Source organism: Aythya ferina, assembly GCF_964211825.1.
Source record: "Aythya ferina genome assembly, chromosome: 1".
In the NCBI taxonomy this organism is placed as follows: domain Eukaryota; kingdom Metazoa; phylum Chordata; class Aves; order Anseriformes; family Anatidae; genus Aythya; species Aythya ferina.
This window is the reverse complement of record NC_140296.1, coordinates 12048426-12065401: the sequence shown is the minus strand read 5'-3', so window position 1 is coordinate 12065401 and position 16976 is coordinate 12048426. Positions and strand designations below refer to the sequence as shown.

Genomic DNA, 16976 nt, shown 5'->3' with positions numbered 1-16976 from the left:
AGGAAGAATTTCAGCTACCCAGAGCCCATGTCCCCCAGCCCCAGTGAAGTTCAGGAAGCTGGCACCAGGTGTAGTAGACAGCTTCTGACTTCTCATAGCTAAAACCTCCTCTGCCTCGGATGCAAGGAGATGACCAGGGTGCATCACCTAGAGGTAATTCAACTCAGATTTGAACTCAAATCCCTTTCAGCAGGCTCAGTCTGACCTGCACTGACCCCACAGCCATCTCTGCTTGTTTGGCTACACCAGGGTGGACAACTGACCTCACCTTACCCACAGTTTGCTTGCTCACACTACCAAGAACACACACTAGAAGGGGCACAGCGCTGCAGCAAACACTCAGCGAGTTCAGAGGAACTGCAGCTTTCCCACAGTCGATTCAACAGGCAAGCTGGCTTTATTGTTTTTCAACTGTATAAACAGATGATCTGGGTCTTCCATACATTCCATGAATAGGAAATTCTTTACATTATTAACATAATAAATAACATTCACTCAGCTGTGCAAGTCAGTGCAAAACGAGTTGCACCACTACCAAAAATCGATAGCTCATTAAAGCACATTTCAAGTTAAAAGCAAGATGCCAGGACCGAATGGCATGATTGAGGCACTTGCAGTTTAAAACACTTGTGGTTTATCTCACTCCTTTACTGCCCAAAGCCATGGGTTGAAGAAGGGCTGTTACCCACATTTCCTATAGCTTTTTCAGGAAAGTACGAGTTCTGAAGAAAAACTCACTCTCCAGACCTTAAATACAATCATTATGCAAAAATAATCTGGAGAAGTCACTTTGCTCCTTTTGAGTACACAAACATCCACTGCCATTAATGCTGACTAATGAATGTGCAGACCTAGGAATGCTTTGTGAGAACTAAAAACACTTTAAAAAAAAGGAGTTTACCTGTTCTCCCTTTCCCACTCAGTCTGAGTAAGGGCAGCTGCACACAGCTCAGAGCTGACAGCAGCCCTCAGAACATGGCACTTTTCAAACAGATGCATCTCAAGAAGCCTCCCAATGCACAGAGTTCAACAACAGCAGTGTGAAATCACATTGGCATTTCACACAACCCAACCCATACGGACACCGTGTTGTTTGGGGTGCTGAAAGGAAAAAAGGGAGGGACTGCTGGAATCCTGACACGAGGGGGGCTGCTGGGGGGAGACCTGTGCTGGGATACCTTAAAAATGGAACGCACTTTGAACTAGGCCACAGTATATACAGCCAAACCCACAGGTGGAGGGATTAAGGACCCAGATTGCCAAAGTGCACTTCGCATACAGTAGCCTCTTTCACACAGCAAGAAAGGCAGCTGCTTTATATCCAGAATGTGTGCGAGCTTGACTGGGGTGGCTTCAGGAACATCTCCCACAGAGCAGTCAGTAGTCCCAGCTGATATCGTCTTTCTGCAGTGAGGTCTGGATGGTCTGCATGTCCCTCAGCAGCTGAAGGTTTTTCCGACTCTTCTCCCCAGGTTTCACTTTGATGGGACCAGCATCCTTCCCTTTCGTGGTTACGGTAGTTGTGACTTTGACCTCGCTGACGGGGCGCCTGCTGTCTTTTATTGGTTTAGCAGGAGTCTTTCTGGGCTTGCATTCTCTCTTCAGTCTCTCCAGCTGAAAGAGAAGCCCAAAGGAAAACAAACTGAAACAAGGTCACTGCTCGAAACTCTGCAATTCTTCCAGACAGCTGGAACATCCCACTGCTCATCTCACTCAGCTAAGCAAACAGAAGCTTCCACACCACCCTAAGTGAGCAGTATTTTATTTTCCTGACACAGCAGTGCTATAGCCACATCTGTAGAGATGTGACAACCAAACTGCAGCACAGGTAGCTTCCACAGGGCCCCTCATTTTACGTAGTGATGGGCTCCCCTCCCAATTTATAGCACGCAGCACTTCTAAATGCTGACTCTGAGAACTTGTCAGTAGCTAGTCAAAAGGCTGAGTATATGGAGAATCGTTACTACTGGGGACTACTGCACATCTGTTCCTCTGCAACAGTTCCTCTGCAGATCACAAGAGAGATCAAAGGTAAAATGCTTTTAACTGCTTGAAAACATATTTCACATGCCTCCCTTTTGGATGTCATCAGCAGTGCGCTCAGTACATATTTGATGTATAAGCTACACCAGATGAGGGTGAGTCTTCGTGGTTCACATGAACTGGGCTGGATTAAATACATCAGGTTAAGCCCCTTGGAAAAAAAATCACTAGAATGGATGATTAGAAAAATCAGAATCAAAAAGTTTTTTTACAGCTTTGAATGAACAGGTTATGTTATTCAAAAAATTTTGAAAGGGGTTTGAAGTGAACAGATATTTCAGGTTTTATGAAGTACAAAATTAAAACAAATAGGCTGTTAGCACCAACAAGAGGAGAACCACTAAGAGTGAGCTCAACAGTGAAAGCCCTTGGGAATCTACCTCTCTTTTTAAACCCAGTGTAGGTTACTAGAAGCTCCGAGTTTCCTTCAGTGTAAAGAGCAGCATTTCATGAGGCCTTTCCCCTGCACGCTATGTGCAGCTGGCTGTTACTAGGACCTCCCTGCAAAGCAAATGCTTTAGTTAATTCCTCATCACTGTCTTACATATGCTGGAAGCAAGAGTGGGACTGATCTGAACACCCAGGTACCCGATGTGTCAGGAAACATGACCAGGAACACTTCCAGACTGACTGCTGGCTGCCCAGGAAATAGGCTCACCCCTTGCCCTGTGTGCTGTTTCTCAGCGTGTGTGCTGCCCAGCCAGTTTGTGCTGTGTTTTAGACTTCAGACAGCTGTGGAATTTGGTATCAAACTCTTCCCTGTTTTGGGGATGAAAGGAATATAGAAGGCAGGCTAAGAACAGACACAAAATTCTGCCTGGCATGGGATGAGGAGTAGGCACAAGGTAACGTGGCAAGGAATGGAAAGACACAGGCATGCACACAAACTCTGGGACATGAAGCTAAACAAAGCTAGGCACAATGCTCTACAGTAGTTATTTCTACTTTATTGCTGCTACATTAGGATGTAAGGCAAAAAAACATCTTACAACAGCAACTTCACCAAAGCATGAACACAGGCACGTAACTCACCTGCAGCCAATGCCTCCGGACCTTGCTGATCTGGTCTGCCTTTGCCTCCATCTTTCCCACCAGTGTCTCAAGTTCCCTCTCCAGATCTTCCCTCACTGCAATGGTTGGAGCTTCCTGGACAAGCTTTGACAGCTGCTGGTGGTCACTAGCATGGGATTTAGATAGAGCAAAGTTTGTGTTAGGTTCTCTCAGTTTCTAGAGCTTGTGTAAATAGTTCAGAAACAACACTTCCAGAAATCCATAGCATCAGCAGCCCAACACATTCAAAGCATCACAAACCAGTCAGAACAGTTTTGTTGGTGAGTAGCATCAGTGAAGTAGCACACCCTGGCAGCAGACAGCTGCTACATTAAATCGTCAACAAGAAGTGGCTTCAAACTTCAGCACACACATTTAAAGTTACCAAATGACCCCTAAAGGAAGGCATCTCAGCACTTGTCCCATTGCTGTTCTGTACATTTGTATTTCCTGTAGCTGTGCAGTAAGGTAACAATTTGTGTTCTGTTAGCCAGGATGCACAAAATGGGCCTTGGAAGATGGAATATTTGTCCACTGCATCAGGGCTGTTATCACACTTTCCCCCCCACTCTTCACAAGTTTGATATTGATGCATATAAATACCGGTATGGAGTCACTGTTTATCAGAATCTGCCTTTAACTGCAAGGAGAAATGAAAGCCTACACAGCCAACAGAAGAGATCAATTACAGGCTAGAGATTTTACAAAACTAATTCCTTTCCCCAGCAAAACCTTTGCAATTTTAAAGTGGAAAGACAAAGATATAAAGCATCCACATTCATAATCTGCAACGTCAAATACACCAAACTTACAAACTCATCTGCCCAAATTCATCCTGTAGAGTCAGCAGAACTTCTGAGAGTTCTTCGTGGGATGAGGAAGAGTCCTTTGGCAGCGATGCCTTTCTGCTCTTGCTGGCGGGATGACTGGTACTGATGGATTTTGCTAGCGGGGTGTCGTTTACCACACGGTTGTTACACAAAGCTTTGGTGTGCTGCTTCATCAGGTGCAGGACATGTTGCACGTTGGCGCCAACTGAATGGCTGGGACTGGTAGACTGGAAGGAAAAGACTGCTTTTAAATGACATTGTCAACAACCTCCTTGATTATAATGGAGAACACCAAAACAATATTTAGTTTTGCTTAAACGTGTGTAACAAGAGCAGCTTGACTAGCAGCATGGAGGGAGCTCATTTTAGGAAATACCAGCTCAGCAAGTTACTGATATGCAGCAGGCCTTTTGAAGATAAAGAAGCTCGTCAAAGAGCACAAGATGATCTGACCGCTGGGTGTCAGGAGTGCACCAAGCCAAAGCCACTGAAGGAGCCGCAGCTACTGAGCGTGAAGCTTCGCAATTCGGCAGCTCACCTTCCCAGCTACAAAGGGTACGTCGCCCAGACACAGTCTGTAATGGGGCTGCGTAGTGAGATGGCTTGTGGGGGAGCATTTCTGTAAGGAAAGGAGAGAGAAATGTTTACCAAAGATAACACTACAGCAAACCCATTTTTTGCTTTGCAATAGAAGAGGCTGCTTGCTTTCTGATTGCATGCATAGATCCTTATTTAACTCCTCAGTAATTGCCCTTCTCTCCCCCTCTGTTACCTTCTCTGGCTGCTTAGTTTTTTTCCTGGGTTTTCTTGCCTTTGGAGAAAGCAATGGTGATGCTGCTTGAATCAACAGTCTGTTGGTTTCCAGGCCTGTCTGAAGCTGTAATTGAAGGAATGAGGGAAGTTACTGAAATTGTATTAATAGATTATCAGAGAGAATGCACTAAGATTTGCAACACAGCATTTTTTAAATACAAGCTCTCCAAAAGTAAGGGCTGCGAGTGTGTAGGATGCCTCTGCAGTCTAATTTAAACATTAAATAGGATTTTTGCCTCAGATAACACGTCTCATCACTAATCTTGGTTAAGTTAAAGAATCGGTTGTAGCGAACTACTCCCATGTAGGCAAGTACCAAAACATCAGCTGTGTTTTACGCTTGGCAAAGTATTAGGGAAGTCAGGTAACCAACTCTGACTGTTCACTTGATTCTGTGGCATACAGTTAGCAGACAGCTATTCTTCCTAATCTATTGATTTTGACAGGAAAAAAAACTCTCTCTAAAGAGCAAAGATTAGAATTGTCACTGTCAAAGACCTCTATACACTTTGGTTAGGAGATGAGTTCTAAAGCCATGTTTTTTCTTTGTATTGATAGAAACAATCTCATCAAGAAGCATTCACAAAACAATTATTCATGATTAATTTGAGCTTAGCACTCATTAGAAAGGTTAATGCCTGCCACGTTACCTACATATGTCTTAGCATACAGCTGATCAGTACATAAAGACCACAACACTTCAGGGTTAGAAGGCCACTGTCCTTACAGACCCATACCCAACAGTACAGGGCCCTTTTTTGCCTCTTTCTGCAATATATCTAGCTGCAATTACGAAAAAAGGAGTATGCTTTTTGACCTTGGTGTATTTAAAACAGAGATCCTTATACATCCTCAACTACAAATCAGTCTGAATTATTTTTCTTTTCCCACTAGTTTTTTCATTAAAGAAATGCAGCTTCATTAGGAAAAAAAAAATTCTGAAGCACTCTGAGAACTTCAGATGTGGGGTACAGGGAAGACTACAATGTTTTCATTTTTCTCTATATAAAGACATTATCATCAAGTTTATCAGAGAAAGTTGATGAAAAGGAAGAGCTAATTACAGTGCATGCTGTACTAGAGAAATTTCCTGTTGTTACCTCAGCTGCTTTTTCCTGAACAAGCTTCCTTGCGTGTTCTTCCTCCTGAAGCTTCTGTTCCAGCTCTTTCATTTTTTTCTAGTCAAAGGTGAATGAAAACAGTTACTACTGAAACACGTTTCTTTTTTTCTCTGAAGAGTAAAATACCAAGAGATTGAGCAAAGCTGTTATCAGTTCAGCTTGCAATTTCAGACTAGGCAAGAACTTCAGAATTAAATTAACTGCTGAAGTTCTACCTATACAGGCATAATAAACACAGCAGCCAAGTTCTTATGCCTCAGACTGAATTGATTTTTTCTATTTTTACTTCCACAACGGGTATGTGGATTTAAGTCAGAGCCTACAGGGAGAATAATACACAAAGCTGAACTCTTAAGACAAGAGGGATTTTTGAATATCTAGCCACCTCCTTAATTAAGAGCAGAGAGGAAAGTTCATGATGCTTGAGTTCCCTTTAAGCAAACATGAATTGACTTAATCTTTTTATGGTAAAAATACTGTAAGAATTTCTTAAAGCCCCTTTCAAGAAAAGAGTTAGAAGGAGAGGCACACATCTTCGTAGACATTTCAACAAGATGAAAAACCTGTTTAAGCAGGATATGATTAAACTCCCAACATGAAGGTTTTTTAAACAACCTTCTAATTTTAAACAGCAGAGTGAAAATGATCCAAAGTTCCAAAGCACACACACAAAAAAAACAACCTTCCCTTCTCTTCCCCCAAAGACTGAATATTATTCACAGAGCCACTAATCAAACCTAAGCCAGAAAAGCATGCAATTCAAAGCAGCAGCTAATTTTGGACACTTTAATTTGCATTATTTATAGAGCCAGTACCCTAAAAACTTAAAAGAGGTGTTAAATATTTCAATTCACCTTTATTTAAGCATTAACTGTAAGATTAATATAACCAACTGTTGTACGAAGGTGTTAAAATGCAAATCCCTGGGTGCACATCCAGGACAAAGGCACTGTGTAAAGGAACCAGCTTTTCCTGTTGAATCTTTTTTCCCCCATTCCATAGGAATTAGAAACATTCCAAGTAACTTAAAATCATCTTCCACCCTTTACGTGTCAGTTTTTGATTTCCACACAGCCGCCTCCATGAAAATCCTTCTTTAGCCTCTTACACATAATCTTTACTATACAAATGCTGCAGCAAACCTTCTGTTTGAGCTGAAGACTGACATGAACCCAAACCACTGCTTCTGTGCTGAAATGCACCCAGTGTCCACTCAGTCAGTTGTCCTAGCTGCCACGTGTAGCTCAAATTGTGCAGCAAGCTTGCATCTTACTAAACTTTCAGAGACAGACCACATTGGAAATTCTCTACGTGATATTCCCAAAATATATATTTTTTTTATTTCTTATAGAAAAAGAATAAGAAATCCCTCTTCCATACTCAGCTCGCAGAATGGCCACATCCCCCAGCCAAATGCAGATTACTGGTCCCATCACTAAGAGGGAAGCAAGCCAGAGGCCTGGCTGTTCAGGAAAGCGCACACATTCCCTGAGCACGCTCCCCATAACATAGGGTAGCACAGCACAAAAGGGAACTGCAGGTCAGCACCAAGCTGACTAAAACATTTTCCCTAGTCTCCACTAACCACTTTAAAAAAAAATCATAAAAAAAGGCCAATAAATAAATATTCCAACATATTCTTTTGCCCATTTTCTAAAACAAATTTCATGGGACCACTGCACACATCATTTGGGCTGTCACTGAAATAAGTTTCAAACAACTTTAACCAGAGGCTGAAAGGTATGACCTCAAAGACACAAAGTGCCTTTATTTCTGCAAACAGGGCTGCTGGGACAAGCACCCAGTTCCGTCCATCAGAGAGGAAGTGCCTGTGGTGTGAGGACAGCTCACATCTGTGCTTCACTACCCTGAATATCAGCACCTGCTTAACAGCTGAGCAGCCAAGTGTTGCACCTGGTGCAGGTGCTGCTTCTCACCACCTGGCAGGTAGGGGAGACAAGAAAAATAAGAGGGGTGGGTGGCATACCTATAGTTACCTCTGCTGGTCACAGAATGGAGGGGTTTTGTTCTCTTTTTAAGTCTCAGTGTTAAGAAGAGATTGATTACTACCAACTTCAGCTCTTCAAAACACATCCAGTCAGATTCTGCCCATCTGACACCCAAGACCAGAGCCCTAACCACTCCTTTAGGGAACAGCCCCATCCTCTGCCTCCATCCCCACACACAGACACGCTCAGAGCCTCTCAGCCAACTGTCCAGACACTGCACTGCAGGACTGCAGTTGCAATGAATGTACACTAAAAAATGTTTTTGGAGGTCAGCACTCTGATTAGGAGACCATCACATGAATGAGGACCTCCACAATCCCTTTATGATATGCTTATATGGCTAGGTAAGGTAGCAGCTCTGCAAGTTTTGGAGATTAAATGCTCTCAGCAAGTAAGACACACACACATTTCACTCTGGCAAAGTCTGAAATCAGTCTAAAATCCTTGCCCACTCATGAGTGGTCATCTCACCAGTTTGTCTCAGTACACTGTGCATGGAAGTAGTCCTTATTTACTTCTAGCTTCAAATTAAACTTGCAGATGTTCCTGTGGTCTTGCCACAACTAAAGCAGAGATCACCAGAAGCAACAGCTGTGACTGTTTTGAGCAGAGTGCAGCCACCCCTTGAGGACTGTAAGGTCCTGAGCACACAGAGGAACATGACCAACAAGCACAGAGGCAGCCTGACCTGCTGGCCAGAGGGCGACTCGTGGCAGGAAAATGATTGTAAGGAAAATCACCTTTAGACAGAGCTAGTCAGTCGGGACTTCTCTTGGTTCTGAGAACTGATTCAAAACTGTAAATATAATGCCCAATTCCACTAAGAATGGTTTAATTATGACAACCACTAATTTCTAATGATACTGAAGATTCAGTCTGATACAGGAAAAAAAATTATGCTGGAATTATGTTCACTAGCCAGGCACAAAAAGACAACCCAGCACCATCGAACTTCAGCAGCTACCAGACAAGAACTTGGTAAAAATTTGTGAAAAAGCAATGCCTGTTGCTGAAGCAGTTATTTCAAACCTGACCCTGGATGAACTTACTGCTGCTTTCAGGGAACAAGAGGTGGGAGAAGCTCATCTCTTTGAGAGAGGTTTGCCCAAATAACGCGGTCTTTTTTACTCCCCAAAGGGAGCCCACAATGGGGTGTCAAGATCAACAGCTTGTCAAAGTTGCCTTGGGTCAGAGACTCCCAAGAAGAGCTGTAGTGTCTGGAAGGTGCTGTAGCAACCAGCCAGATGAAGATTTACTATCAAACATCTTAAATACTTCTGGAAAAGCACGTGGGAAGGGCTGGTAAGCAGGTGGCAAGCGTAAAATTTTGGTAAGACTCCAGAGCTACCCCTAATACCACAGTCTAACAACACACTAACCACTGCTGAAAGGGGGGAGAAAAATGTCAGAAAACCACACAGAAAACCAAGTGAAGTCTGGATCATAATTGACTAACTGCCAGCATTGAGTACAAAGTAACTCAGAAAGTGTTCAGAAACACTATCTTATGTGGCCCTGTGCCATCCAAACAAAAAAATGAACACCAACAGATCCTGTCAAGTCTCAACTAAACTCCAATTCTTTCTTGTAGTGACCTACAGCCTGACTTCCAACAGTAACTGCAAGTTTTTACACCACTTCAGCTTTAAAAAGACATTTTAGCTGCTATATTTTTCCTCTTCCAGCTCTGTTATCAACATGTAACTATGAAATGTTGATTACAATAAACAAGGTAAGTCTGATGCAAGTGCAAGTGACAGACCTCTGCTATGGACTGCATGGTAGTAAGCCTGGTGTACTCTTTCTCCAGCATATCCAGCTTTTCCAGTTTAGACTGGACTTGGGATTGATCGAGCCGGTCTCTCTCCAATGAGCCCTTGATGGGAGAAATTAAAAGCAAAACTGTTATAAGCACAATGAAACATACCTGTAGCAAGCTTTACATCTGCAAGATAAAGAAAGACCATAAACAGATCAAAGGAACTACTTTCTCTGCACTATTTTAAGTGCTGCTACAATTAAGGAGCAACTGGGCATTTTTGACACAGTTGGAAGCTGTGCCAACATTGGGAATCTCACAGCCAGCCAAAACCAGGTGAAAATGTGCAGTCTCTCCTCCCTCCCAAGCCAAAAATAATAAAAACCCTTTACTCAGCTATTAGAGGTAATTTTCTTAATTTCAGTAAATATTCAATACTCCTAAGACAGCCACAAAGACTGTGGAACAGAGAGCACTAAGTGATAGATACTCCTATAAAACAAAATTCAAAAGCTCATTTTAGATAAAGGACAAATCCCACAACCACTGATGGCAGGAAACAAGTTTTACTATTATTTCTAGATATATTAGGTCTGACATACTGATTCTCAAGAAAAGTACCAGTAAAAAAAAAAAAAACAAACACACAGGAGATAAATACTGTAAACACAAAAGGGAAGGTTTTTCCACTGGCACACAGGTGTTATCCTCTGAGGGATACAGATGAGCTAAGGCAAGTCAGTCACACAAAAGCAGTTAATTCTAATTAACACCAGAACCTACAGAATTGCCTTAGAGACAGAAGCACAAAGACAGAAAAGACCAGGGTCCTCACAGGACTGAAAATTAAGTAGAAAAATTACTCATACCTAAGTATATAAAGGCCAGCTCAATGACATCTACAGCTGAAGGTATCAAAATCACAGTAAACGAGAAGTTGTAATGTAGTCACTGATTTTTTTTCATTTAATCCTGAGATAATCTTAGGAGCACACCTGTTTCTCCAAGAGATGTGACTTCTCATTTTCTGCATGCTGGATCATTTTCCTCATGTAGTCCAGCTGTTTCTCTAAGAGGCTGCACCGAGACTCAGCAGCTGCCAGCTGAGAAGCCAGTTCTGTAGGTAACAAGGCAGAAAAATGAAATCATGCACTGCTTGTGCCTGTTGTTCTCAGGACAGTTCAAAAACAAGCAAGAGAAGAACCATCTGAAACTCAGATTAAGCTGAATTAACCATTCGTGTGTGCAAATTCCTAAAATTATGTATGCTTTAAAAATTATTGCTTCAAAATTCAACTGTAAAATATACTGAACAAAGATAATTGAAATAGTTTTGCGCATTGATAAAACTCAAGTTTTATCCACATCAGTGTTCAGTAGTGCGTATAAAAACATAGCAAACCACCTTGATTTTTCTTTGACACTTCAGTTCTGTCCTGCTCCCTGTGTTGCATTTGCTCACTCAGTACTTTCTTGTAGTCTGCTGTTTCTCTGCTGAGGTGTTTGACATTCTCTTCTGCCTGCAGCCGCTCCAACTCCAGCCGACGAATTTTTTCCTGGAGATTCTTCAGAGCAGAAAATATTGCTGTAATTGAGCAAGGACCTTTTGTTAGTTACACTTCAAGATAACATTGGACTCGAAACACGTTACACGAGAAAGCCAGTGTGTTCCTCACCACCAGCTAGGACTCCTTCTGTGAGTTATAACCCTAAACTGCAACCAATCCTAAACCAAGTCTTAAATGAATAGATGCTTTTGGTGCATACCTTCATCTGAAACATCTGGGAAAAAATACATCCATTGCCCAGGACAGGTCAAATAAATATTCTGTACGTTAAGCACAACCAGTGCTTCTTCTGATTTTTTAATCAGAAGGAAATTAAAGGCGATGACTGAGTAGTTGAAGCAGTGGAAGTTCCCTGTATGCTTATTACTGTTCCTCTGCAAGTGCACACCAGTGGGACAAATATAAAACAGCATTCACCTTGCTGATCACTGCACAGAAAAAGTGTTAGATATCAGCAGAGCTATAAAGATGTTTATTTCTCCAGGCATCAGCTCTTCTGGTTTAGCATTTGTGATGGCCTCATGCCCACAAGATATGCGCCTCCTTTGTGCCAAACAGCTTTCCCACTTTCCTGCTCTAACAAATACTCAAAGCCTTTGTTGTGCAACGAATATATAAAGAAAGCAGCTGTAATAGAACTTATCTTGTGATTAGACCATCTGCTGGTAATCTGACATATTGCATCTGCTTGTATTGTTTAAACCTGCAAAGGGAACCAGAACTATCAGCCCCTTCCCCTATACACAGTCCTATTAAAAGTAAAACATGAGAACTACCCTATAGGCAGCTCATAACAGATTTATCTGAGAGGTCACTCCTTAGCCTACTCCTTTGTGCTTAAACACACTCTAGAGAAATAATGGAAACATGGAAAAAAAAACACAGGAAAAGTTGAGGCTGTGTACCTGGTTGAGCATCACATTAACAAAAAAAGGAATTGTTATCAGAATGAGTTTTCCAGTGTGAAAACACATCAAATCCTGAAATGCAGAATAGGACAGAGTATCAGAACTACCTACTTTAAGGTAACTTAAGTAATTAGGAAGTGGGTGACAGCAGCCACAGATAAAGGGAAAGTTGTTGATAACCTGATCCTATTAGCAGGGTCACCCTTTTCCCGTGTTTATGGCACTGTTATCAGGATTCAGTTGAAGTGGGCACAGCTGGAACCATAAACAGCTTTGTTACACAACACTTAGAGCTCAATTAAAGCCTCTGTGTATTTACAGTAATGACAAGCAAAACACATCAATGAAGCAATCTGAGCAGTGGGTAGGTAAGGGTGAAACCCAACAGGATGCCAGGTAGCAGGCAGGGCAGGAAATCAGTGTCAAAGTAACAGATACATTGCAACAGTCATCACAGATGCACAACATAAAGGAATTAAACCCCAAATACGCAGGATTTACTTAACTTCTGGATTTTTTGTTTAAGTGTGAGGCAGGAACAGGAAGGGCCCCCAAGAACAACCAAATCTATTTTCTCATCTGAAGATAACTCCCAAATCTTTAACCTTATATACACTCCTGAACTTGTAAACTTACTTCAGAGTTGCAAAGCTTCTACAAAAAAAAGTATTGCATAAACTGCCTGCTGGATTTTATTTTCCATATGCATTGATATTTACATAAATATTTTAGGAGTCATAAAGTCTTAAAAGGCCTTTAATTTCCTAAAAAGGGATATGGCTTTCAGATTCTAAAATAAATACAGCTAGAGGGATAGAGTTAGCAAATTACCTGCTTGAAAAGAGTTGCCAGGTGAAAATTTGGAAATCAAAACCTTATCACTAATGCAGCACACAGTCTACAGAAATACCCTTGTATCAATCATTTGTAAGCCCTTAGCTTAACATCCAAATTTGTCATACAAGTCCTTTAGTTTTGTGTTAGCCACACTCAAAACAGATCACGTTGTGCATGCCAGAGCATATATTACATTTTAAATGGCAATTCAGGAACTCAGGTTTCATCTACTAGATAATTAACATAAAAGTCCCTGGTAATTTCAACATGAATTACATTACTGGAACAGGTACTGAAGCCTACTGTGCTGTGTTTTCCCCCCAGTCTGTCTTATATTTAGAGTAATTTAAGGGTTCATCCTAAATCTCTCTCACTTTTCTTTCTGTAAGGAATAAAATATTTTTTTCATAGCCCGAACCCTCCACACAACACCAGTCTTCAGGGGTTATTTTCTCAAGGACCCCAAGCCAAGCAGCTCAGAAAGAACCCACCCTGTCCTAGCCTCCAATTCCCTCAGCTCCCTCCTGTACCTACCCCCAGGCAGCTCTGGGGTTCCTCTCCTTATAGGAGAAGCCAATTCATTAAACAACAGAAAACTAGCAAAAAATGTTTTTGTTCATCTCTGATCAGGCAATATTAATGTTTGGTTCTGGTGTTCACTTCCAGACGAAGTGGGAAAGACAGGATAAAGAATAAACCAGAAACAAAAAAGAATAAATGGGAGTACAACTTTCCTCCCCCTGTGGTAATGGTGAGCTCTCAGTTCAGCACTTTGCCACAAAACACCTCTTTTCTGTATGTGGTGAGCACTTCCCTGATTCCCACCACACCCTTTGTACATTACAAGCCTTCTCAGTTCAGCAACACGGATTCTCTTCCTTTGCTCCAAGCTGTCTGGAGAACTCCAGTCTCATTCCAAACTTGGTTGTGAGCTGGGGTGGGGAACGACAGAGGGACATGAGGACCAGAAGAAGGAACAAAGAACATCTCAAGCCCATTTCACTGAGCCAATTCTACATCTCTCTGCTACTGAAGTGAGCATCCTTCTCCAGCTGTAAGACAGCCTCTTTCATCAGGCATTCTTCAGACAGAGAAGCAAAAAGGATTTACAAAACAGGTGATCTGCACATCACTGGGAAGGGATAAAAGGCTAAAGAGACCATATCCTCTGTGGGCATAGAATTTTTTTGTGATGCTTTCACGCACAGCACAAGCAACTTGGAAACAGGTAAAAAAGCAGCTTAGCTGAAGCCTTACCTCTGCTGTTACTCTCGGGATATGGAATTACTGGTTTCTGTGGGGAGCGCAGCAGGTCTGAGTTGATGAAGGGCTTGTACTTCGGGTAATCGATATACGACGTTGCAGAGAGTCCATCTGTGGCTGACGCAGACCTGTGAGCTTTGTGTAGATCACCCTGAAAATAAAGCAAAGCTGTTATTCAGCACCCTTGTTTCTCTGTCACAATAAAAGCAGAATCAGTTTATACGATGTGGAGAAATACTGCTGCAGGAGACCTGTAGCTCAAAGGCTGTATTTTCTTCCTTGGAGTCTTCAGTATGTACATCAAAGTCCCCTCTGCTAAAAACAGTATCAGAACAAGTTTTTCAAGCTAGTTTCCAATTTCTGCTTTTGTTTACTATTATTTATATGCTTGCTTACTATGAGAAGGCACTACACCAGACAGGGAGGACAGAGCTCTCCCCACTGCAGCCCCAGCCCCTCTTTTCCACCTCTATCTTTCACAGCCTTCCATGAACACCTTGAACACCCCCAGCAGAAACACCAAGATGACTTCACCTCCCAGCTTATCAGTGTCACTGGCACAAGAAAAGCAGCAGAAAGCTCAAAGCCAAGAAAGGAGGTACCTCTGCCTCTCAGTGCCAGACTGCTAAGAGCAGCTTAACCCTGATCTCAAAAACACGGCCATGAAAGCTGCAGATTTTCCAGTGCTCTACTTGCCAAGTATTTGGTGCATTTTGGAGGATGCAGCTACCAGAAGGGATCACCCTGTTGTGAACATGCTATGCAGTCAGGACACCAGCAATTGGACACTTTCCAGCAAGGTTCTCCCAAGCCAAAGGGGCACAGCACTCCACACACCGTGTCTGTGGCTTTGACTGAAACGTACCTTGTCTCAGCTTTGTGTACAAGCTTGGTGGGTAAGAGAGAAATAGAAATATGGCTGCCTAGTTTGAATGTGCTAGGAGCCTTCCTGCAGCCCGAGGCAGAAATGGGCTGCAAGCAGATGTGATGCTCTGGATCCTACAGCTCTTCACAGAAGATTTATTTCACTAATAAGGCAACCGAGTAATCGCTCACCTTGGCAGGGCTTTCCTAAGCTTTTGCAAATACCAGTTATTGTGGGCATATTGTGACCTAAATTAAAATACAAGAAGTATTTGTGCAAATACCTCATGGCAAGTTAGACAATACATCCAAAACACATCATAAGAAATACAAAGGGAAAAAAATAAGAAAATTAGTAAGTCACTTGAAGCCTATACACACTTAATTTTCCTCATACAAAGAAAAGAAGACGAAGACCCTAAGCACCCTGAACCTTTCAGGCGGTGTTTCTGTTTTATCTGCAAAGCAATACGTTGCGTTTGTTATCTCCTACACAGCACAAGTGCTTTTCTTGGAATTTGCACAAGAACTTCAGCCACCATGGAAACTTGATTAAAACACAAATGCCTAATTAAGAATATATTAACAAAAATATTTTGAGTAAGTCTGTGTGTATATGGGCACTGTTTTATGCTCCGTAGCCACACAGAGCAAACTTTGCAGAATGAGTAATGTCAAAACGGAAGGAAAGGCTGTTAGCAGGGACCTCAGCCCTGCAGAAATACCAGCCTTACAAGGTGCTGGACCGCTGTGAGTGGAATAAGATTAAAGAGCAAAGTTAAAGTGCACGAAGCAAAACACAGCATTTCATGCAATAGGCAGCAGAGCACCACCAGCAGCAACATGAGCCCGAGTGGCAGAAACTATTGATTCAAACACCACTCTGCTATTCGTGTGAAACAAAATTGGTCTGCTATGGGTGAGAAACAAAAGCATCTGATGGTCCTCGGGGCTGAGAGATGGGGATCTGTCTGAAATCAATGCAGGGCTGCCACGGACCTGAGTTTTCCTAGGTCTCTATTTTTCAGCTGGAAAACGTTGTCTGTGGAGAATTAAGAATAACTAGGTAAAAAAAAAACAAACAGAAACTAAACAGAAAACCTAACCTGCTGCCTTTTTTGGCCTTTTTTCCTTTTTAAACTGGCAAAAGAGACACTTACCTAGCCCGCACCAGGCTGACCCCAGGAGACAGCCTACACGCTTCTGCAAAAATTACACAAAGCAAACACAGGCGTGTTGACTAGTTGCATTTCTTACAAATATCACCTGGATGGAGGCCAGGGGCACAACTTTCAGTGACATCCCGTCAGCAAAGCCCCTGGCTCCAAATAAACCCCACAGTACCGCTGTACAGGTGGGAGCTGCCACCAGACGCATTTGCTACACGTTTAACCAAGCCAGCTCCGCGTGCTGCTTCAGGAATCACAGCTAAATAATCCTGACTGAAAGAAAAAAGTGACAGAATTCCGGAAATAGAGTCCAGGTTAAGATCCATTTAACGCTGCTTCTGCCGCGGGGCGCACCACGGTGCGCTCACCTCAGGAAAACGCTGAAAATTCGGGAAAAAAAAGCCCCAAACGGGTGAAGGTGAGAGAACTTATAATTAGTTACAGCCCCCAGCCGCCCCCCAGCCCTCTTTTTGGGCAGCCCCGCGGCTCCTTCATGTTCCCGACACCCCCGCAGTCCCCTCCCCGCCCCCGGCCCTCACCGTGCGCTGCTGCCGCCGCTGCCCGCCCGCCGCCGCCATTTTGTGCGCGGGCGGCCCCCCTCCCCCCGGGGCCCGTCCCTTTAAGGGCGCCGCGGCCATGCGGCGGCCATGAGCCGGGCGCGGGCTGACCGACGGCCGAGCCGACCAATGGAAAGGCAGGACGGCGCCGCAAGCCCCGCCCCCCGCCGGCCTTGCGGGACGCC

General features: G+C 43.0%; 1 protein-coding gene across 2 annotated transcripts; it reads right to left on the bottom strand.

Moving 5' to 3' along the window:
* Nucleotides 1–378: 378 nt before the first annotated feature.
* Nucleotides 379–16897, bottom strand: CEP57 (centrosomal protein 57). Of its 2 annotated transcripts, XM_084536739.1 has the most exons (11): nt 16774–16897; nt 14196–14352; nt 11031–11210; nt 10621–10742; nt 9629–9742; nt 5837–5914; nt 4696–4800; nt 4462–4542; nt 3906–4150; nt 3076–3220; nt 379–1614 (listed from the first exon to the last, which is right to left on the bottom strand). In XM_084536739.1, the coding sequence occupies exons 1-11, from the start codon at nt 16870–16872 to the stop codon at nt 1378–1380; spliced, it is 1563 nt and encodes a 520-aa protein (XP_084392865.1). In that variant the 5' UTR covers nt 16873–16897; the 3' UTR covers nt 379–1377. The 2 variants fall into 2 exon arrangements, with proteins under 2 accessions (XP_084392865.1, XP_084392866.1); XM_084536740.1 differs by lacking the exon at nt 5837–5914.
* Nucleotides 16898–16976: the final 79 nt, after the last annotated feature.